Here is a 24,404-nt window from a genome sequence, read left to right as displayed (position 1 = left end):
TACCCCGGGCTGGTGCTGTTTTCTCCTAACAGGGGCACCAGCCCGGGGTACAAGGTAAGCGATTAAAGTCACTTGGGGGTGCCTAACATTTTGGCACCCCGAGTGACTTAGCCTTTCCTTCTCCTTTAAACAATTTAAAATAAGAACCTACCCATGAACAAGCAGACACCCAACGTGACTGTAGGCAATAAGGAATAATGCTAGTGACACTGGGTGCTATGTATGGTCCTGGCTTGCAACAAATCAGAGAGAAGGCAGCAACAGACTAGGCCTTTATTAAAACCATCATCCAACCAGAACCAGATGCAAATATTATTAAGGTTTTACAGAATGTGAACATAAAGCTTAAACATTTCTACAAACACAGCTGAACTTCTGTATTGTTTGCCTGGAAGTGAGCATCTTGTTTGCTTGCTGTTCCTTTGGGATCATGGCGGCACTGTGTATAAGAGTGAATGTATGAGAGTCTGGCTGTACGGCACTGGGGGATACATGTTGGCAGAGGGATGGAGAAGTTGGTGTGTGGTTTCTGTGCCAGAATGATGGAGACGTTACTGTTCTGTCAGGTGCAGAAATGGGTGCTGAGCCCTCTCCAGGAACCTGACATAACACAACCAGTAACATCACGTAACAGAGTCCTGAAAATGGAAATTCACCTTCACAAAACATTTTATTTGAATCAGAAACTACAAATAATGATTTTTTATTTTTTAATGGCTTCCTGTTTTTTTCTGGTTTTCTAAAATGTATGTTTTTAAAATAAATGAATGAAGTTTCCCAGTAGCAGGGACTCTATAAACTGTTACAATGTGATCAATATAATTCTCTCTTTTCAGCTTTACATTACTGACATAGAGCAGCAGTTATAGTTGCGTACATTAGGTTCTGGCAAAGCCTATAGGCAGAGAGTATGATAAGCAGGGGCTATTGAAATAAATTGCCAAGTTGTAGTAAGCGATATATTTTGCAGTGGTGGAAGAGGCGCCATGTTGTCTCCCAACAATACTCAAATAATATTGATAAAGAATAGATACAGGCCCATCTCCAGAAATGTGTAACTTGCAGGATGAGCAAATGTGAGAGCTGAACCTCATGTCCTATGTGCAAAAACAGATATATGTCTGTATAAAGAGAGGGGTTATGGTAAGTATGGCACGCACACCCTATTCACTAAAAGGCACAGTACAGTTGTGGGAACACTTTATGAATGAACCTGAGTGCAAGTATGCAGGACTAGAATTGGCACAAGAAATCCCACTGTGTATGTGTTATGTGCCTGTCTCTGGGACACAAGAAGGCTATCATGGGAGCTGTTAGGGCAAAGGGATATGAAGAGTCACCAACATGGCAAGAAAACAACAAACTACATTTGATTGTTTCCCAGCAATGTGATCTCACAGTGCAAATGGGTAGAACCCAATACAATACGATGCAGAATTTCCTGTTTTATATTCTCATGCCCTTTTATATTCTGCTGCATTCCTTAATTCCTATAGAGCACTACTTGTGACTCTCTCCGAACCTGGCTGGGGCTGCTGGAATGGCAGAAGCTGGATATTCCTTATGTGTCTCTGTTGTGAAGCTAGTGCAAAGGCCACATGGGGGTTCCTGAATGATTCCCCTGGAAGTGTACAATATATGAAAACTGGTTTATAAACAGCATAAACTTTTTTTTTACATGTATGTGTATTGCCACAAGCAAAACTTACCTATATTGTGGCACAGAAAAACTGCAGTGTCTGGACACAAAACAAGGCAAAGCTAAACTATTAAAAGATGTTGGAAGTTAAAAGCACAATAAAATAAAAGACTCTGTGGGGTTAAAGGTACCAATACAGGTTATTTCAGTACCTCATTAGAAATGCTTCCATCTAACAGTCAGAGTGCAGTCAGTAAAAGTGCCCTGGGCATTGCTCATGGATGCTCTTCCCAGGCCTTTTGCAATCTATATATTATTTTCTTAGATTTCATTTTATTAGGAGTTTGTTAATATCACACATGCGTGACCTAAGTACTCCCTGCCTGTAACTTAAGTATGAAGCGTCTCTTGACACTTCCCTGCTCAGTTCTATTGCTCAGTGTGACAGCAGGAGATCCTTACTGCTTCAGTAAATTCAGGTTTTGCTGTTCCGCCAGGGCCCTTGCCAGCACCAGAATACAGTGGGCACACAGGTAACACATTGATGATATAAGCAGTGTAAAAAAAAACTGCTAATATCTTGAAATCTAAAGAGCAATTTAATATTGATTTATATGGTAGGGGTTATGCCCTCTATTCAAGTTTTTGTGGATTCTTCCACTTTAGTGGACGTTCCTAAATGATTACTAATAACTCGCAGGGTACAGTGAATGCTGAGTTGTTGCATACGTAATGGATTTGTGTAACTCCCATCATACCCTTCTGTGCCAAAGGGAAGCACATACACACATATATATACATCATGAATTATAACAAGGAAAAAGGAGTATTTTGTTCAGTAGTCTGGCTGTAAGTGAAACTGACAGTTATCCTGTCTAGCTTGATAAATATGCGCACACTGCTCAGACAGTAGCTCAAGTATCAAATATCCCAAGTTCCCTTGGGAGGAATAGTGCACATCAGTTTCACCCCCTCAGAAATCTTAAATACACAAAGAATGAAAGAACTGAAACTGTGACTTATTAAACAGATTAAAAGTCTATAAAATTTTGTATAATTAAAACAAAAACTGGTAAAAAAAAAAATGAACTTGCGTTCTTTAGAAAACAATTCCAATAGAAAGCCAAAAGCTTTTCCATTAAAATCAACTGGGGTCAATTGGAGAGAAATAGGAAATTTAGGCACAATAATAAACATATCAAAAACTGCTTCACTTTTCCTCTTTTTGGGGAGATTCCAGCGATTCCTCGAGCTTTTGCTTCTGCATTCTTGTTCTCGTGGATGCTGAAGAAAGACAAATACCAGAATATCAATGTTAAAAATCAGATTTGTCGCTGCAAATTTAGAAACAGCACCCCCCTTTAATTTGTGCCCATATCCTTTTTTATTGGTGATAATTATAATTATTCTAGTTATGAAGCCAGAATCAGAAAGAGCCGGATGCGCTGCCATACGCACCTCAGTGAAACTGCACTCACAAGCCTCCTCTTGGTTTCACTGAGCCAAGCCAACTGGGGATTGGCCTGAAAATACAAAAGCTGGCAATTTCGGGCTGATTCCCTCTCTTCTCCCTTTGTGTAGCGGAGCAGAGAGGGAAGCTGTACTTGTCAGTGCAGTTATACTGAGGGATATATGGGAGCGGATCCGCATCTCTCACCCTTCCTGAGTGCAGAGGAGCCAACATCCTGTGTCCCTTCAGCGTATTCTCATTTCAGCAAATCACTAGAGCCCTTGAAAGAAATGTAACCCAAATAATCCTATAACCAGAATTAAAGTTCATCATCTTCTCAGTAACAGGCTGACAACTCCACAGCCCCCTGCCAAAGCACAACAGCCAATCTGAACTGCAAGAAGGAAAGTGTCATAAAGTAATACTGGCCCATATAATAGTGGGATAAAGACCCAGACAGGTTTAGCTACAAAATAGCAGTACATTGAAAAAGATACTTTGTCCAGTAAAGATAATAGTTCAACTATTGTACAGCACTCTGCCTGAGCTGTGGGTGCTTCCTTGAAGCTGTAGGTATGGAGTCACTGGCCAATCAGTTTTTCTTGCATTAAGGATTCCCAAGTATGAAATAATACTTTTTGTTGCTACATTTGACTTCAAGTTTGTTTGTCTAGTGAATGGGAACGAAGCCTTCCTATAGGTGCACCTCACTGTGACGTATGGCTATTGATAGCTGCTCAGTGGGAATGTGTTACAACAATACATGACCCTATGTACACACTATAGCGTTCCAGTCACAGAACTCTTTCAGTCTGCCGCTTGTTATTAGTCTGACTTGTGAATACCAGCTTAATCTGCAAATATTTACTCATCTCTAAATTCCAAAATAAACAGAGTCTGACAAATAGTGGTGAGGGTTTAACAATATTAAATGCAACAAAAAGTCACTTAGTGTTAATATTCCTGCACGCGCAAATATGAACTAAAGGAAAAAGTAAAATAAAGCACCAATGCCTTACACCGAGTTGCACCCATAAAGGCTGTGCAGCATACTGATGCAAGGCTACAGGCTGAATAACAACTGGGAGTAACTGCAATTCCTACTGGGAACACACAGATTTGTGAGGCCAGATACAAGTATGGGATTCGTTATCCTGAAACCCATTATCAAGAAAGCTCTGAATTACATAAAGGCCGTCTCCCCTAGATTCCATTTTATTCAAATAATTCAGATTTTTACAATTGATTTTCTTTTTCCCTGTAATAATAAAACAGAACCTTGTACTTGATCCCAAATAAAGTATAATTAATCCTTATTGGGTGCAAAATAATCCTATTGGGTTTAATTATTGTTTTATTCATTTTTTAGTAGACTTATGGTATGGAGATCCAAATTACGGAAACACCCCTTATCCGGAATACCCTTGGTCCCGAGCATTCTGGATAATGGGTCCTATACCTGTACTAGCTATTTGCCTCCTGCTCAGATTTCCCCCTGCGCTCACACTCTCGCACACTGCCACGATGGAGTAAGATAGTTGCAAAATTGCTTTTGCCACTTGTACCACTCATTTGCTAACCTAAGTGCTTAATTACACCAGTGCAATTTCCCATACCAACCAATGTACAAATGCACTTGTGCAATTCAGCACCTATGTTTGTAAATGAGCCCTCTGTAGCAATAACACTAAGTGCTGGTGGCATAAATACAGTGAAACTAGGTGAGCTCTCAGGGACCTGATATGGGTACTGAAAATGGACCCTTATGAACAGTGCAATGAGGATAGAACTGCTCTGTAACAAAGCACCTTTTTAAAATCCTTAGTGTTCCAGCACTTGCAGCAGGAGATTTTATGTATAGGCCTCAAAGACCCTTTTCATATGATTTTTGTTTCCAGAAGCTAGTCCCATTTATAGTGACTGTGCCACTGGAGGGGCAGCTGGTTCCCATTTAGAATGTTCCTGTGGACATGTGCTCCAGATATAGTGAGACCCTGAAAACACTATCGTTCTCACTACTGAGTCCCTGAAAGTGAAAGTTTCATGAGGGAAGATGAGCTTGTGAGAAAGAGTAATTAGAACAAAGTCCAGAAAATAAATATATAATAAGTATTTCTTTTTTTTGCCATATTACAGTAAGTGCCATGTGGAGATACACTATGGGATATATGGCTATAGTAACAAAGTGTACCATCTAAACCAAAACCCTTCCGGAATCAGTGAAGTTTAAAACGTACTCCCAGAAACTACGGGACTAAAATCCATAAACCTCTCTCATGACCTGCATTCAAACTAAAGATTCTGTCCACCACAAAGTCTACCACACTTTTTAGTGGACTAAAAAAAAACCATTAGTTGAGTTATACATGAATTCCATATGAGTTATAGAAACATCCAGAGAAACCTGCTCAGTCTAAATCCTGCTTGAGCTGTCTCCAGCACTCAGCATGTACGCCATATAATGCTAAAGTCCTACAACTGGACCCCTGAGCAGCCCATGGCCTTGTACAGTGCTGAGGAGTGTATGGCAATTCCTATAGTAGTGATATGTAACAAATGATACATCTTGAAAGCTCAGATCTTGGGCATCTATAATGAGAAAAAGTGTACTTCCACTTGCATTAAAAAGTAGGGCATCTGTAATATGGCAAACCATGTGTCAAGTCTAATATTATTTCAACGAATAAAATTAAAAAAAAAAAAAAAAAAAAAGGCCAAAGAGTTTTGTTGAAATATGTTTCTATGGAAAAGTATTCAGGGCTTTCTTTATAAAGGGTTTGCAGATAATAGATCCCATACCTGTATGACAAAAGGCAACATACTCTTGTGAGTGTGGTACTGTTTGCCGAATGCACACATCACTACATATATTTCCATCTATTTCCCAATTATGTGCCCAATACAGATAATTTTAGGGCCACCCCATGGTTGAACAAGCACACACGTGTCTCACAAAATACTTACTCATTTCTGCCAGCTTTTGGTGAAATTTGGATTCTTCAGATATATGTTTGCTAAAGAGAAAAATTTGAACTCATTAAAAATAAATTCACTGAAAACCGCAAAACAATTACAAATTGTAACTTTCGTAAAGAATGAGAATAACTTTGCCCAGACACTCCCTAGCTACCAACTAACCTTCCATCAGCTTCATCTTGTCCATCTGTATCAAAACGAAGCTTCTTCAGGGGCTTTGGAGCAGCACCAGTATCAGCGCATCTTTTTATTGGTCGCTCACAGCTGTTAAGCATTTGGTTAATTTTCTGAAACCTGTCAGGTGACTGAATGGGAGAAAACATTAGACATAATAACCACACAATGAAATCGTATAAAGTTACAGAGATCCTTAATTACAGGAGTGAAACCAAGAGGCAATATGGGCTCCTACACAACTCTGCAGTTTCTCACTTTATTCACATAGTGGGCCAATGTACCAAACGTTTAGAAGCCAAACCAACTGGGAAGTCTGGAGGCCCTCGAATCTGTTGGCTCAAGTTATACAGCTCTGTTCTACAGCATTTCATACTCTTCCTGGGTAGGACAAGAAACAAGATTTTGTTCCTGATCTGTCCCAGTTGTAACAGCGGGGGATCAAGGATTCTCTCCTGTTTCTTTTCACTGGAAATTGGGGGGAAAGTTGTCAGTTGTGTGCTTGTGTAGTGTCAGACTGGCCCACAGGGATACCAGGAAAACTCCCAGTAGGCCCAGGTGTCAGTGGGCCCTCCTGATTCTAACAATTGGGCCTAATTTATTGAAATTCCCTATTTCTTTATGGGAACAAAGAGACTAAATATTAAGAATAGATTATAGTATGTAAAGATAAAAAAAAACTATGAAAATATAGCGGTTGAGTGAGAAGTGACTGAAAAATAGTTTGGAGCGTGGGCCCATAATCTAGGATTTTCTGGTGGGCCCCTGGCATCCCAGTCCGACACTGTGCTTGTGGCACCCAAGTAATGACACCAGCACAAATGGCAAATTGTGCTGCACACAGAATGTTCTGCTCCTGACCATCTGCAATTGTGTAATTATACCATTATATAACTCACTATCCCTGCCAATGGTTAGAGAAAGCAGCAGAATCATTTTATTTGTTTCAGTACTGACAAAATTCTGACACTGGATGGACTGAACACCATACAATGCAACACAATCATTTAGATGTACTTATGTATAAAAAACATACATACCCTAAATGTTTCGCCAAGTGAAATAAGGAAACTGCAAAACACAAGTAATGGATGTAGGTAAATACAAAGTAAAAAAGAATCAATTAATTCTCAGCACAAAAATGTATAGGATAACGAAACAATTGCACTAGTTATCCAAAGATACATTACACCTTCATTAGTAGGGATATAATTTAGAACTGCTTCTGGACTGCCACCTTTTCCTATCTCTTCCACCTCTCTCTACATTAATATGCAGTTATGAAATCTAAAAATCTAAAACAAAACTATATATCCATATATATATATATATATATATATATATATATATATATATATATATATATATTTATATTTTTGTTTGTCTATATATATATTTATATATATGTGGTCTTGATAATGGTCTTAGGAGGAGACCGAAACGTTGGCCTGTTTTAACAGTATGTTTAAATAAAAGTAACGTTTTAACTTTAAAAAATATCCTGGTGTGCACCCAATTTTTGGACTTATATATATATATATATATATATATATCTATAAATAGGCAATGAAGGGAAAATATACTTGATTTACAATAAGTATTGCATTATTGTAGGCAGCATTAGATGAGGGTGTATCATTAGCAAATCCTATCTAGAAATATCTTCAGTTAGTCACAAGAGTGGGTGCTGCTTTACAACAATCACCATGGGTCTGCAAAAAGGTTCCCAAAATTAATTTGCTGTATCGTGCACAAGACAAGTGTATGTGGTCAATGAAGGCAGAATTGAAACTCTGAGGTCTAAATGCAATTTAATGTGTATCTAGTATCCATCCAGCAGTGTTAGTAAAAAACAAAACAAGCTTCACCAAAATAAACAAAAATCAAGTTAACATGAAGAAAAAGGAACATTCTCTTTTTGTTGTAAAACAAAAAATGGCTAAAACTGTCATCATACTAGAAATTAATTCAGGCGAAAGCCACATGTGCTTGAGCAATCAATATGTATAATATATAAAGTCACAGACAGTGGCACTGTACATTAAATGGTAGTATACAATGAACATACAAGGTTACATACAAAAACCAGAGCTGTGGAGTCGGAAGCAATTTTTGGGTACTGGAGTCAGCAAATATATACCAGGTTCAACACCTAATAAATTTACATTGTAATGAAAAAAAAATACGTTGTCCTATTTCACAGAGAATAGTCATAATTAAGTACTTCTCTGTTGTAAGAATAAAGCCCAGTGTGTAGTTGTTTCACTAGTGTTAAGTCCATCTCAGCTATTATAACCTTATTGTTTTCATTTTTGTCTTTTGTTTAAACTTTAGGTTTAAGGACTGTTTTTAGTTTCTTTAATAAACAAAATAAAAAGCCATGATATAGGCTTGGTTAAAGATTTAGATCCAAACTTGAACAGTATCCCTATTCGTGTTGGCAGTGCCAGGCTTGTATGGCCAATAGCTTTAAAATAGCTTTGGCAGTGATGAAATGCCATGTATGTTGTGCAGGGGTCTCAAACTCGCGGCCCGCGGGCCATTTGCGGCCCTCGGTACAATATTTTGTGGCCCGCACCAACGCCTTCTCAAAAGCAATGAATAGATCGCGATTTTTATTGCGATCCAAGGGATAATGCAAGGCATGGCGGGCGGGCGCTGCTGATTGCAGAAATGACGTTATGCCATCATAACAGTTATTATGGGAAGACGTTCTGTGTGCACAATTAGCTGCTAAGGAGCTAACTGTGCACACAGAACATCTTCCCATAATTGAAAGCCAATTTTTTGTGAAATCCCTTATGCAGCCCAGCCTCATCCTGACTTTGCCTCCTGCGGCCCCCAGGTAAATTGAGTTTGAGCCCCCTGATGTTGTGCATGTTGTGTCAATCAACATGGAAAATACATTAGTATATTAAAAACAGGGGAGTTGAAGTCAGAAGTACCATAAACTGAGGAGTCGGAGTTGAAGGATTTATGTACCCACTCAACAGTCCTGAAAAAACAACCAGTAACCAATACAAGAGCTAAAGGGGAAAGAGCACAAAGGCCCGGGCCTAGGGCAGCATGCCACCCAGCCGCATGTCAATTTGGTCGTTCTTACAGACACTCGGAGCAGCAGCGTCTGGATGCGCTTAAGATTCTGAAAGTTATTTGGATCTCCAGAGCCCTGTCTGGGTGTCTGCAGGCACGAGTGAGTGCACAATGCGTGTGCTATGGGGTGAAGGAGGCATCCTAACTTTATAATAAATCATACTTTTGCCAAATTCCATTTCAACATGTCAGTTATAGCTTCTAATGCTAACGGACTACTGCTGCACAAATATGGCAGCCCCCCCCCCCCCCCAAGAGAAAAAACATGCGGAACCAGATAGATGTTAGAAAAAAAAAAAAAAATAATTTCTGGTTTTGATTTTTCACAAGAAATCTTGGTGTTGCGTTCTTTTTTAAATAATATATAAATCATGCACTATGCATCCGAGGCATATATTGTAGTGGTGGTTGGTGTATTTTATTTATAATTGAGCACTGCCATGAATAAAGGTATTATCCCATGGCCTATTTCTCCTTTACTAGTTCCCATGTTTCTGCCAACTGCTTCATGTGCCTGAAAGTTTCCCCATTAGGTACAATATATAGGTGACCAAACACTAATATGTTCTCTTAGTTTACCAATTTGCATTCCACTTGTTCCTGACTAGTGGTGACACTACTAACCTTGTTTTTGGAGTCATCTTGCTGGGAGAAAGCAAGCCATCAGTTGTTTTGTATGGGGTTTTTAATGGTGATACATAAATATTTCCTGGAACCTTTGGAGAATTGCCAAATCTGTAAGGGCTCCTTGGGATGTGAGGAATAGGAGACAATGTTGGATGCTAGAGAACAAAAGAACAGAAACTTAGCCAAGTACATCAAGAGAATTATATAATTATACATAGCCTAAAAGGGACTATGTTACTGAAATCAGCCTAGTCATTCGTAGGGCACAGTAGTATTTGTTTATTACATTATATGGGGCCCCAAACAACCTGCTTATTTGGCCACTCATATTTCTGTAAGCAGGCATCATTTTTTAATGTGTAGATAAGTGTTGTCCTTGTAGTACGTCAATTAGATTTCATACAGCATGGGTCCCCAACCTTTCTTACTCGTGAGCCACAGTCAAATATAAAAAGACTTGGAGAGCAACAGAAGCATCATAAAATGTCATAAAGATGACAAATAAGGTTGCAAGTCACCATCATCTTTTTTACCCACAATGCCTCTTGTGTAATTAGGGATGATGTGTTTAAATGAGCTCAACTGTGTGTGCATGTTGACATAAATCAGAGACACTGAGCACAACTGAGCAGAAGTGCTACGAGCAGCGTTAGACAAACGTACCTTTAATGAATGTGTTTTTTCACAACCACTGTGCCTAAAGTTGCGTTAGTTGACTACAACTGCACTTGCTGGTCAAAAATGGGTCAGAAATTACCCCACTTATAATTGGTTATGCCAGATACTGCAAATCAATTTTTAAAGTCTAATGCCATAAACATTTGGCATATCTTGTACCATATGGCTATATCTTGTAGCCCAACTGGGTTACCTAATGCCTTTATTTCCCATCATGTATTGATTTAATGTCAGGAAGCTAAAGAGCTCTGTAGTATACATTTGTGTTTGTTCCTTATGCATTTAATCAGAGTAAGACCAAAGTCAACAAATACAAGAAGCAGTATTACAAAAAAGAGACTATTTTGAGAACCTCTGATGTATGTAAAAATGAGAAAAAACATCTTACCCGAGCTGATCCGTACTGTAGGATATGGCTTTTTAGTTTCTGCATGAAGACTAAATTATAAAAGACAATAATAGAGTCATGCTGCCCATCTCGGATCAGTACGTGTTTGAATGTCTGTCAAGCAATTATAAAGGAATTTAGGACAAATAGAAAACATAATGTTAACTCTCGCCATTCAAAATCAAAATTTACATACTACAAAACTGGATATGCTAAAATGTTTGGATATTGTTGGTGTTAATTTAGTTGCTTGGTTTTTGGAGAGTCTGTTATTACATTACAGTGATACTGACACATTGCAGTGTTGCTGTATACATCTCGCTATTTCATATTAGCTGGTGAATGTCCTCATATATTCCACACATACAGGAAGTCAATACAGACAAATATAAATTTCTTCAGCCAGCACTGCTAGAAGATGTAGTAGTATTGTTATAGATCTTTATTTTCACTGTGTAACTATTTTTGCCGTTTAAGTCTTACCTCCTGGTTTGTATTTGTGAGTCCCTTGTAAGCTGTTACAATGGTTTTAAATCTTAGATCAATGTTCTTTGCTTTGCATATCCCATACATAGAACACATCATAATCTATAATACAGAGAAAAAACTATTGCAGAATAAAAAAAATGCAGAAAACAATGCCTGTATAAAGCAGTACGTAGTTATCAAAGCAGCTAGCAATGTTACTTCCTGGAGTTGTATAATATAGTCTCATATATATACTTAAAAGGGTGAGCCCCCCCCCCCAAAGGAAAAATCTTTAGGGTGGCCCAATGCATAGAGCTCCTCACCACTAAGTGGCAGAATGGCCTGGGGTGGGGGACTACCCATTGTGCAGACCCACACTCTGAGAGCCCCCCTCCATGGTTGTTGGCTCTGTTGAAGGATAATTAAACCACTGGTTAATTGATACGTACCCTGAAAAGTGCCTTAGCACTAAGAATTTCCAATTCTCACCATTTACGTTCCTGAATGTGTAAGAATTATTGTAAAGGGGAAAGCTGTTCTGTTGTTGTTTTTTATGGTTTGGATTAGGGCCCCAGTAAAAAAACAAACCTTAGCACTATGGTATACACTCGGGAGAATTACTTGATTCCTCTTTCTGCACAAAAATTAAGAATGCTCATGTATACTAACAATACTTTTAATGGTAGACAAGTAGGTGGCAAGATCATTTTGGTAATATTGTGTATGTAGAGCATGGGCCAACTAAATAGGGCTTGTAATGAAAATGTATTCTGCTTATGGTTTTATCTAAACAATAAAAAAAAAATTATTTTATTTAATTATTGTTAGGTCTTATTATACAACTCCAGGTAGAATGCATTACCTATACTTTAACAATGAACAAGGAAACACATGCCCTTTTCTTCTCTGCAAATTAATTATAAGTAATCATGGAGTGTGACAAAACAATAAATATATTAATACAGTACCTGGTCTAAATGTCTGTCACGCATAAGTTCATATTCATGCTGTAGTGTGTGCTGTAAAAGTGTCCAGATCACCTGTTCAAGTTCCGGATGGTCAGAGAGAAGGCTGGAACAGAGACTGCTAAGCCGCTTATATGCCAAAAGATACACTAGATTAAAACAGGAACAGCAATTACCACAAAAAAATAAAGATAATACTGTCACGGCAATACAACATTTTTGGTTTATATATATATTTTGCACAAACGTGATATTCATTGGAGTGGATTGAGACTAAAGCTTTAAAATCTCAGTTGCAGAGGCCTCTCATGCTCTGTGAAAAATTCTGGGGCTTTAGGAATAAATTTATATTCCAAACAATACTTTTAATAATCATTTTGTTATCATTATCATTCTCCTTTAAAGCGATCGTTTTCAAATGTAGTACCTTCTGTAATATTCTTTACCCCAATAAGTGCCGTGCATTAAAACAAAACCAAAAATCATACCTTTTTTGTAAAAGAGTGACAGTGAGGTTGATTTCTGCTGAACTGGTTGTGAGGGTGAAACCTGCCCATTAGTAACAGATGAGGTGCGCACACTAGTTACAGGACATTGATGGGATGATCTTGAAGGTGAGAGATACCTAAACATTACAGAACAAAAAACACAAAAATATACATGGGTTCATTAATTACTTTGGGTCTTCGCCGCCCCCCCCCCACCCCAAAACAAGAAAAGTAATGCAAAACTCTAACCAATTAATACATTAATGATCACCTCATCACAAATAGACACATTTATTTTTGCATGAGCCAAGTATTGTAAACTACCCAGGCAAGTGCCAGCCAGGAGTATCAGGTATGAGATTAAAGTCTCTGGGGGTGCCTAACAACTTGTCCTTTAGGGCAATGACAGGCTGCGTTTTGTTGCCACTTACAAAGCGCCAGAAAATATTTAAAAATGCCTTTGTATGAACTTTTGAGCATTTACACAATTTGAATGTTTTAGCAGAGACAATTCCCAGTACTGTCTATGGCAGGGTTTTTGCTGGTGTTGTGTAGCTACGACAAAACACAGGCTACAAATAGCACCATGTGACATTGCCCTTAAATTTGTCTGTCTGTATGTATAAATTTGTATAAAACTGTCTGTATGTATGTATGTATGTATTTATGCAGCACTGTACATTTTGATACTATAGTGTGAGATTGGTTCTGCTGCAGTGCGGGGAAATTTGTGTGACTGTAAGCACTGGTGTATGTGCAAGCAGGCCTGAACTGGCAATCTGTGGACTCAAATTCCAGAGGGGCTGCTGTAAGATGTGGGTCTCTGTGTACTTGAAATGCCAGGGCCTATTTTGAATCCCAGTCCAGGCCTGTTTTATTGTGTTTATTTTTTTTTTATTGTAAGCTCTTTTGAGCAGAACCCTCTTTATCTCTTGAATCAGTTGTTGGTTGTTGTTGTATTTAATCTGTTACATTTTTAATATTGTGTATATTTTTTAGATTGTAAGCTCTTTTGGGCAGAATCCTCTTTACCTCTTGAATCAGTTGTTGGTATGTAATCTTGCATGTTCAATGTATACACGTATTTAATGTATGCTCAATGTATACACCCATTTACTGTACAGCACTGCAGAATATGTTAGCGTTTTATAAATATGTGTTAGTAATAATAATATTTCGCTTCTTTTCCTGCTTCCCATAAATAAAACATAAAGGACAAGGGAAGGCTAAGTCACTTGGGGGTGCCAAAATGTTAGGCACCCCCAAGTGACTTAAATCGCTTACCTTGTACCCCGGGCTGTTGCCCCTGTTAGGAGAAAACAGCACCAGCCTGGGGTAGCTGCAGCGCTTCCTCCTTCCGTCTTCGGTTGCGCACACGAAGGTCGCGAGAAGTCTGCTTTTCACTCTACTGCACATGCGTCTGTCGTTAGTCCTTCCAAAACGAAGGAGGAAGCGCACCCATACAGGTACCCTGGGCTGTTTTCTCCTAACAGGGGCACCAGCCTGGGGTACAAGGTAAGCGATTTAAGTCACTTGGGGGTGCCTAACATTTTGGCACCCCCAAGTGACTTTGCCTTTCCTTGTCCTTTAATTTATAACTGGATATCTACCATCTTGTTTACTTGCAGACACAATTTTTTTGCCAAAACACCATTGTATTAGATACTTGATGCATGTAATACTGGTATAGTATTCAAGCAAAATATATTTGTGTATTTAGGCAAAGTTATTCCATGCCGGCTTCTGAGATACAGAAGCCCAAAACATCAATGTTCAGCCTATTTTTTGAAGTTGTTCACACACTTTTAGACCAAGCGTAAGCGGCATAATGAATGTGGCCAAGATGCACCTGCATTTAGCCTCTAGGTTGGTGCCTCTTATTCAGTGCTGGTCTCACCTCTGTGGTTCATATGTAATGTTACAGCAAGCCTCACATAGTATTCGCAGTGTGTGATCATGATTTGGCATAGAGAACCTCACTGCAGTGTCCTATCTATTAGATTGTGTAGATCAGCAGGAACATTCATGGAAGCCAATAACAGAAATAGTTGGTACATGATTTAGCAGGACTAGACAAAAGAAGGACATGTCAGAATGATGCCTTAACAGTTGTAGAGCTGCATGTGTCAAAGTTTTTTTTGGACTATTTGTTAACAGAATCCCCAGTCACCAAGTCTCTTTGAAATAAGAGCAAATAGTTTGTTTTCAAAGGAAACGGAACTGCTTTTATCTCATACCACAGGCTGTAACATTAGGCATTTTTTCTCAATGTGAATGGCTGGGTGCTGTAAGATACATAAAACTGCAAAACAATCTCATGTATCTGTTTCTAATCTTCTGATTATTTCTGGAAACATTTATCCTTTAATGTATAACGTATATACTTGCAATAATATTCTCCTACTTCGATACAGGAAATATAGGGACTTCCTTTACTGTAAATACCCCCTATCTCTACATTGGGTTTACTTAAAGGAGCAGTATGTCACCATGGGTTCAATAATTAGGGCTTGTGCTGAACATACGTTTTTTCCTATTATTTTAATAAGTGCAAGAACTTAAAAAAAAAAAAAAATACAAAATCAGAATCTGAAAGTTAAGTCACATTCCACTTCCTGACTCTTATGAACACAAAACAAATCAACACTCCAACTAAGTAGCTCTTTGTACAAACAAACCCCTCCCTTCATCAGCTGCAGCCTGCTAAGCTTTGAGAGATACAGGGCAGCTCATTTTCTTAGTGGACTACTAGTTTGTTTTAATTCTTGTCATATGAATTAGGAAGTAGCATGTAGCAGTTTCAGATTTTGCCCTGTTCAGTGAACCTATTTTTTTTTTTTTTAAATTAAAGTACGTTCAGTACAAACCCTACTCATTAAACTAGTGGTGTACTTACCCATTAAAGGAGGCCTAAACCTGTGATATTCAAGAAATATACTAGAAGCATTTAAAGGGTATTTCACATTTACATACTTTGTGTTTTACAAAGGTCTTCTGTTAGAATCCATTAAGAGAGTCAAGCTTGCCATATAGATACCGTATATACTCGAGTATAAGCCGATCCGAATATAAGCCGAGGTACCTAATTTTACCTAAGAAAACTGGAAAAACCTATTGACTCGAGTATAAGCCTAGGGTGGGAAATGCAGCAGCTACTGCCAAGTTTCAATAATCAAATAAATAACAGATAAATAAGTAATAGATAACTAAATACTTCAGTTCCTGTTTGATACCTTGTTTGGGTCACCTTGGGTCATCTTGAAAAGCTGGGGAAATTGTGTCATAGTTTGCTGGTGCCATTATATCACATAATGCTGGGGTCAATGTGACGTGTTTCTGGGCCACTGAGTAAAGGAGAGTTATATTGCTGGTCTGTGCAGTGAGTGACAGTGCTTTCCAATGTGGGGCATGCTTAACTAAAAGTTAACTAAAAGGTGGCCTCTCTTTAATTCCCAGTCCAATCCTGTGCACTGTGGTTAAAGGAGAACTAAATGCAGCAGGGATGTTCAAGAAATGCTCACAAGCACAAGCTCTAAGGGTGTATGAGCCTGTGTCAAACTGCTTATTCTTTGATACTCACTTTAATTATTGTTGTTTGATAAATTACTTCTGTGGTTAAGAACAACTGAAGCCTAAACAAGTAATATATTACATCATTTGGGTTACAAAATCTTTGCACTTTGCAAAGGCCTGACTTAGGAAGGGGTGTTGAAATGTAATGACCCCCCCTATAAAGTTACAGTACTGTACTGCCTTGAACAAGTTGTAATTTCATGGTTCCCTTTGTATGTGGTGCAACTAGGCACTTCTTTCACCCATTAAATAGCCTGCATACACCAATATTGGAGCTGCATACTCTGGTTCCAATATTAATGCCACCACAACTAGCATCAGGTTTAGCGTATGGGCATATGCATGGCTTTCTGCTTGCCTTGCTTATGAGTAAGTTTGCGGGATACATTCACAGGATACTGCTTATTTATATGAACTAATTATCTTATCCTCGTGGCACAGTCCCATAAATAGATTGTTTGTCTGATGTATAACCTACATGCACAAACTAATTAATATTACTTCCAGTTTAGTTAGTAAACTGATATATTTTGTTCTCTCCCTGACACTGTCATTGAGCAAAGTTATCAGAGTATTTATCTGAGTATTTTCTCTACACAAATATATGAAATAACAATGGCAGCTCAAATGTTTAATTTGTACTCACTCTGCAAGCCTGAGGTAACGCACACTAGTACTGGAACACCCGCGCACACGCGCATTTCTCCCCAGACGCTGCTCCTTGCGTGCTACCCTCCCCGTGCCAGTGTGTAGCTGCGGTCACACGGTCGCGTATGCACGCGAACAAACGTGGCCGCGCGCGCACAGTTACACACAGGCACGGGAGCAGCATCTGGGGACAAATGCACACTAAGTACCAGGTGCCGTATATATTCGAAAAGCGCGCGCACAGTTACACACTGTGTCCGTCGGGGGGGGGGGGCTTGCGAGCGAGGAGCAGCGACTTTGGACAAAAGCACATGTATATACTCGAGTATAAGCCGAGGGTTACTTTTTGAGCCCATTTTTAGTGCTGAAAAACTCGGCTTATACTCGAGTATATACGGTATTTTATGTTCATCTATGGCTTATTTGATATAGCCTCCAGTGGCCCAACAGCATTAGGCAGCCCCAGCTCATATACCTTAGAGTTAGGGCTACCTAATGCAGCTTGGGGGTACAGAAGACTATACCTAATCAACAGTAGAAAAATAATAAATTTGCAGAATGCATCTGTTAAATGTAAACATAAATTTAAGTGATGGGTTAAAAATATAAATAAATAATACTAAACAGCATGAAGGAAAAAAGTAATAGCCTCTCTGAAGGCTGAAGGTTTGCTGTTTCTGTGCATATGATTTCATGTAAATGCAAGAATATGCAGCCCACCGGTAGTATCTGATATAAAGACAAATTCTCAGTGCAAGTAGAAGTTGAGTCAATACTGCGTTCATTCTGACACAGTTGGATCACATACCTTTCTACTGTGTATTTTTGTCTTATTAAAAAGGGAATAAATTTTGGGAGTCAATTCTTAGGTTAAAACTCCTAATAAGGAGGAAGAAAAATAATTCTAGTATTGTTAATTAAGGTTTCTAGCTTGACAATAGTTTTATTAATATACTGTTTATGTTAATGATATATATAAAGCAGACAGGTCGCATTCTACTTACAAATCTGCGGCTGTATGATTGTGCTGTACCGGCTGCTGCAATGTGCTCACCAGTTCTGGATGATCCACTAAACCCTCCCGTTCCCTTGTTTGTCTGATTAGATCAAACAGTGGTGAATCCTATATTAAGCAAAAGTTTGTAAATAGCAAATATTCACTGTTAGCCTTTTAATAACAGAATTCTATTTATATGGAAATAAATACAAATTAGTGATGATCTGCAGTTATCTATTGCACAATTCAACAAAAAGCTATCGGATTTCTGTAAAATTAAAATAATTGTAAAGCCACTTAAAAGAGAAGGAAAGACAAAGTCACTTGGGGGTGCCAAAATGTTAGGCACCCCCAAGTGACTTGAATCGCATACCTTGTACCCCGGGCTGGTGCCCCTGTTAGGAGAGAACAGCACCAGCCTGGGGTAGCTGCAGCGCTTCCTCCTTCCGTCGCGCGCACGAAGGTCGCGAGAAGTCGGCTTTTCACTCTACTGTGCATGCGTCTGTCGTTAGTCCTTCCAAAACTAAGGAGGAAGCGCTCCCCTACAGGGGGTAGCTGCAGCGCTTCCTCCTTCCTGTATTGCCGCGCGCGCATGCGCAGTAGAGTGAAAAGTCGAACTTTAACAGAGAAGTCGGCTTTTCACTCTACTGCGCATGCGCCGCTCGTGGGGTCCCGGCAAAATGCAGGCGGAAGGAGGAAGCGCTCGCTCAAAGGTACCCCGGGCTGGTGCTGTTTTCTGCAAACAGGGGCACCAGCCCAGGGTACAAGGTAAGCGATTAAAGTCACTTGGGGGTGCCTAACATTTTAGCACCCCCAAGTGACTTAGCCTTTCCTTCTCCTTTAAACAGGGTTTATTTCAAGTATACTTTTTATTAATGCCAGCTTGATTACTTACCATTTTAAGTAACAAAATGGCATAACAGGGTTTGACAACAGGGTTTGTGAAAAAATATATAATATATAATGTTAAGTTGAGAAACAATGAATAAGTGTCTAAGTACTTTTCCACTTGAGGCCAGTATTAAGAGACTAAACACTGACTAAACCACTTCTCAGAAAGGAAACTGTTTAGAATACAGACACATTTTTTAATTGCTCAACTTAGCAAATAGAGCTGATTTACTTGCATCACCTCCGTTTGTGGCTTAGCTATAAATAAAGACCATTTCCCTATTTCTCAAGTAAAGAGCCATAGCATAGAATGTGCTCTTCTAAATTGGCATAGATGGCATGTGATGACAGTATCCTATTAAGATTATGAAAACAACTTGTAAACATATGCAAACTTTATATATATTCTTTAATTGTTATTTTTATTAACAACGTTTGCATATTTTACAATCTTAATAGGATACTGTCATCACATGCCAACTATGTCACTTTCCTAGTTCAACACAAACACAACATCTCAGCACTAGCAACTAAAAATATATAAAGTAAATAATATATATTATAGAATTATAATTAAATATATATATATATATATATATATTAATTAAATTATATACTAAAAAAAATAATATTTTTTTTTTTTCCTAAAACAGAGTATTTATCTAAATGCATTCAATAACACCGAACTTTATGCCAGATATTCTTTCGTAAATGCAGGAACATATTTTACGCAATGCTTTTTTAGGGCTCTGTGTGAAATGCCGTTCTTCCTGAAAATACTTCCTGTGCAGACAACAATGGCATGCATATAGGTTCAGTTATAATGTTTTAAATCAACATTTAGGAAAACTGAAGGCTGAAAATGAAATTATATGCAAGTTAGTCAATATCTTATACAAAGTCAGTCTTAGGCCTTCTGCCTTCACTACCTGTGGGTAGGGTTTGCTTTAGTTCTAGTAACAAATCAGCATGTAGCATGCAATAGCCCACTGTATTAAAGAAGACATCTGATTAATTTCTATTGATTATCAGACCTAGACACAACTATACAGCTTTTGCTACATTACCCCTATGGCACAATGAAAAACACATCAATCTTACACAGTTACATATAGGGGCTAATCAGTCCCAATGAGCAAAAGACTTATAACCATAGCCAATTATACTGGCACTTTTTTCAAATAATTCAAGTTACTTTAATATAAATGAATCTTACAGAACGTAAGGTAGCCATACATTGGCCAATACAAGGTGCCAAATCTGTCCCTCCAAACTGCATTAGCAGCTTACTGGATTGTTATAGGTGGAAAAATTGGGAAGATTTCAATCTGACAAAAAAAAAAACAAGGAGAGCATTGGTGGGTTGATGCTGTCCTTGTCTGACAGGCCTGCGTAGGCCCCAGTGAATAAATTTATGGGATCAACCTGATTTAGCCCTGTATGCAAAAGTGGCCAATTGGCCCCAAATCTGCCTGTGACAAAAAGTTCAAGTTGCTACATATTTCATTCAAATTATATATGATAACCCAAGATGAATAAAAAATCCCATGTGCAAAATTCAGGGAGAACGTTTACATTTTAGAAATCTCCCCTATAGGATTACAAGCTTAATTAGATTATGTAAAATAAATGTTGCTCAGTTTAGTGATTCTTTTGTACTGGAAATGAATCCTGCTGGAAGCCCTTTTTTGAACTAATGTAGTTTGTAAAGACAGTATGGTAATTAAACTAACAAAGCTTTAACATAAAAAAAAGTTCTAGGCACACAAATATTAAGAAAGGCTGTAGCAGGAAATGTTTTGAAGGCAAGCTGTTTCATGTCAGTTCTTATCTGCAACAATTAGCTGTCAGCAGAAAAGTCTCCCTGGTTAGCAATTATTTCTCTAGAAGCCCATGTATTTCAGACAAAAAGTCTAGGCAGAACTAGCCTTCCTAATAATCTTCCTATTCTTTAACATAAACAAAATAAAGAGAAATATTAATTAACCTGCTAACTGACCATTTAACTACTTTACTTATTCCCTATATTCCCAAATAATGTACAATTTTCTAAGCCGAAGATCTGTATATACACATGAAAATTGGATTAAACCACCCTACCCTGTAATTATGCTAGCGAAATGCACTGCAGTTCTACCCACTTCTTCGTCTTTCTTGAGGCTCATAACTTAACAGCCAGTTGACGTCATGTCACGTTTTTGATACTCTGCACAAGATCACATTGGAAGCCGATGAAAACCAGTTGGCTTTCAGTATATAGATACCAATGGAGAAATGCACTGCCTTACTAAGTAAAGAGTTCAGGGTACACAAAGCCAGGGCCGCCATCAGAAATCACGGGGCCCCTCACAACAAGATTTTCTGGGCCCCCCCTCCTCCCACACTCCCAATGGCCCCTCCCCCAGTGACCCCTCCCATCAATACAAAGGACATACAGACATTGGTAGCCAGGGCCCCCCTAAAACATTGGTGGCCAGGGGTTACGTTTTACATTGGTGCCAGGGCAGGTACCCCCTAAATCAATGCTGGCCAGCCCAGGGCCCCCTAAAACATTGGTGCTCCCCCCAAATTACTCATACTATGGCCTGCCCTCTGCTGCTTCCTTCCGCATCCTTCGTCTCCCCCCCAGCGTCCTCCTGTTTCTTCCAAGGCCACCCAAGCATTCTCCTGCCCCCCCCCCCCCAGCATCCTCCAGCATCCTCCTGCTTCCCTCCAGGCCCCTCAAAGCATCCTCCTGCTCCCCCCAAGCATGCTCCGGCTTCCCCCCAGGGCACCCCCAGCATCCTCTGGCTCCCCCCAGCATCCTCCTGCTTCCCCCAGGGCCCCTCAAAGCATCCTCCTGCTTCCCCCAGCATCCTCTGGCTTCCCCCAGGGCCCCCCCCCCAGCATCCTCCGGCTTCCCCCAGCATCCTTCAGCTTACCCCCAGGGCCCCAAAGTATTCTTCAGCTTACCCCCAAAACCCCCCAAGTATCCTTCAGCTTACCCCCAGGGCCCCCCCAAGTATCCTTCAGCTTACCCCCAGGGCCCCCCAAGTATCCTTCAGCTTACCCCCAGGGCCCCCAAGTAACCTTCAGTTTACCCCCAGGGCCCCAAGCACCTAACATTTCCTGCCACCCAGCTCGGCGATGTCCTCCTCTCTGTGCCGCGGCTCTCTGCTACTTCCGTGCTTTTATAAGGTTGCGGCCCTGCGTGTGACGTCAGTACGCACGGGCGCAACCTTATAAAAGCAAAGATGCGGCAGCGAGCCGCGGCACAAAGAGGAGGATAAAACTAAAGACGGGGCCCGGGCTTGAGGAAAGGGGGCCCGAGCTAAGGAAACTCTAGCGTGGCCGGGCCCCCTTTAAAGCTCGGGCCCGGGACGATCGTACCCCCTGTGCCCCCCTGATGGCGGCCCTGCACAAAGCATATAGGGTGCTAAATGAGTTTGCCATGTGAACCCATGCTTAAAGGGACAGTAACACCAAAAAATGAAAGTGTATAAAAGTAATTACTATATAATGTAATGCTGCCCTGTACTGGTGCAACTGGTGTGTTTTCCTCAGAAAGACTACTATAGTTTATATAATAAAGCTTCTGTGTAGCCACGGGGGCAGCCATTTACAGGAGAAAAGGCACAGGTTACTTAGCAGATAACAGATAAAACCCCATTATATTCTACAAAGCTTATCTGTTATCTGCTATGTGCCTGTGCCTTTTCTCCTTTTTCCCAGCTTCAATGGCTGCCCCCGTGTTGACACAGCAGCTCATTTATATAAACTATAGTAGCGTTTCTGTTGCAAACTTACCAGTTTTACCAGCGCAGAAGCCTACAGTATGTTCCACAATTGTCTCTAAGGGGCATATTTATTAAGCTGTGTAAAATGAATTCCTTGAACGACGTAAAAAACTGTGTAAAGTAAACGGAGAAGATTGCTGTCCGAAGGCCAGATTTTATGCCGTTATTTCCAGCAGAAGAAAAAACACGTAAAAAAATTACGCCGTCCAAATGCCACATTTTACGCCGTTATTTTACATAAGTTCCAGCAGAAGAAAAAACGCGTACAAAAATTACGCTGATTTAACGCCGTTTTTTACACAGTAAAGCCTGGCTATTTGTGGCGAATTTTCTTGCTGTTTTTTACGCAGCATAATAAATAAGCCCCTAAGTCTTGCTCATAATACATTTGTTGACCTATAAGGGTATTAATGAAAGAATCAGCAGATGACAATTCATACAAGCCCCATGATGTGCTTATGTGTTACAGGATTTCTCCCTTAGGCTCATGCCCCACTAGTCTCTCTCTCTACTTGTCCAAATCCGTTCTATGATTGTAATAAATGATATCTTAAACATCCTCATTTCACTGCAAACGCAGCTAGCTGAATGCAGGGGCTGATAATGGTGTACAATCGCTGTAAAGTTCTGGCAATAAGTTGTCACTGTACAAAAAATAAGGAAACCCTGTTAGTAATACATGCATAAGGCAAATGTAAATTGCAGGGCCCACCTTTGTAAGCAACATTTTACATACATGTGATTTTGCACTTTGTGGTTACATTTGTAAAGGAGCCCTTATATCTGCAAGGTAAGCGAGTACAGGTATAGGACCTATTATTATTATTATTATTATTAACATTTATTTATAAAGCACCAACATATTCCACAGCGCTGTACAATAAGTGGGTTACATACATTGGACATACAGAGTAACATATAAAGCAATCAGTAACCGATACAAGAGGTGAAGAGAGCCCTGCCCAAAAGAGCTTACAATCTACAAGGAGAAAGGGTTGAGACACAAGGTGTGGGAACCTATTATCCAGAATGACCGGGACCTATTATCAAGAACGATCGGGACCTGGGGCTTTCCGGATAAGGGATCTTTCCGTAATTTGGATCTCCATACCTTAAGTCTACTAAAACAAATCCTTTAAACCCAATAGGATTGTTTCTCCTCCAATAAGGATTAATTATATCTTAGTTGGGATCAAGTACAAGGTTCTGTTTTATTATTACAGAGAAAAACTAAATCATTTTTAAAAATTCAAATTATTTGCTTATAATGGAGTCTATGGGAGATGGCCTTTCCGTAATTCGGAACTTTCTGGATAACCGGTTTACGGATAAGGGATCCTATACCTGTAATAGCTGAAAGTGACTTCTCCTTGACGAACATTCACATGGCCACAAGTAAAACACATAACTTGTGGTAATCTGGCTTAACTGAAGGAAAGTGCCCTCTTTCCCAAGATTAAGCCAGATCATCACTAGTAATGAGTTTTACTTTCAGCAAACCAAAGGATCATCCCGTTGTTTTAAGTCAGACACAGAGAACAAAAGGGCTAACACTTTTACAAATACCTTTAAA

The 24,404-nt window shown here is 39.4% G+C and overlaps 1 protein-coding gene across 1 annotated transcript in view; it reads right to left on the bottom strand.

Moving 5' to 3' along the window:
* Nucleotides 1–257: 257 nt before the first annotated feature.
* Nucleotides 258–24,404, bottom strand: part of rb1 (retinoblastoma 1) — a 95,299-nt gene continuing 71,152 nt past the window's right edge. The window contains exons 18-27 of the mRNA NM_001282525.1: nt 18,172–18,290; nt 12,947–13,083; nt 12,462–12,607; nt 11,509–11,613; nt 11,026–11,139; nt 9,957–10,114; nt 7,280–7,310; nt 6,228–6,370; nt 6,054–6,103; nt 258–2,923 (exon numbers count right to left, since the gene is read on the bottom strand). Of these exons, the coding sequence (NP_001269454.1) occupies nt 2,850–2,923; nt 6,054–6,103; nt 6,228–6,370; nt 7,280–7,310; nt 9,957–10,114; nt 11,026–11,139; nt 11,509–11,613; nt 12,462–12,607; nt 12,947–13,083; nt 18,172–18,290 (1,077 nt within the window). The 3' untranslated portion in view covers nt 258–2,849. The remainder of the gene's footprint in view (nt 2,924–6,053; nt 6,104–6,227; nt 6,371–7,279; nt 7,311–9,956; nt 10,115–11,025; nt 11,140–11,508; nt 11,614–12,461; nt 12,608–12,946; nt 13,084–18,171; nt 18,291–24,404) is intronic.

This window comes from Xenopus tropicalis, chromosome 2 (genome assembly GCF_000004195.4).
Source record: "Xenopus tropicalis strain Nigerian chromosome 2, UCB_Xtro_10.0, whole genome shotgun sequence".
Lineage (NCBI taxonomy): Eukaryota > Metazoa > Chordata > Amphibia > Anura > Pipidae > Xenopus > Xenopus tropicalis.
Note: the sequence above shows the minus strand (reverse complement) of the source record. Positions and strands in the feature narration are given on the sequence as shown.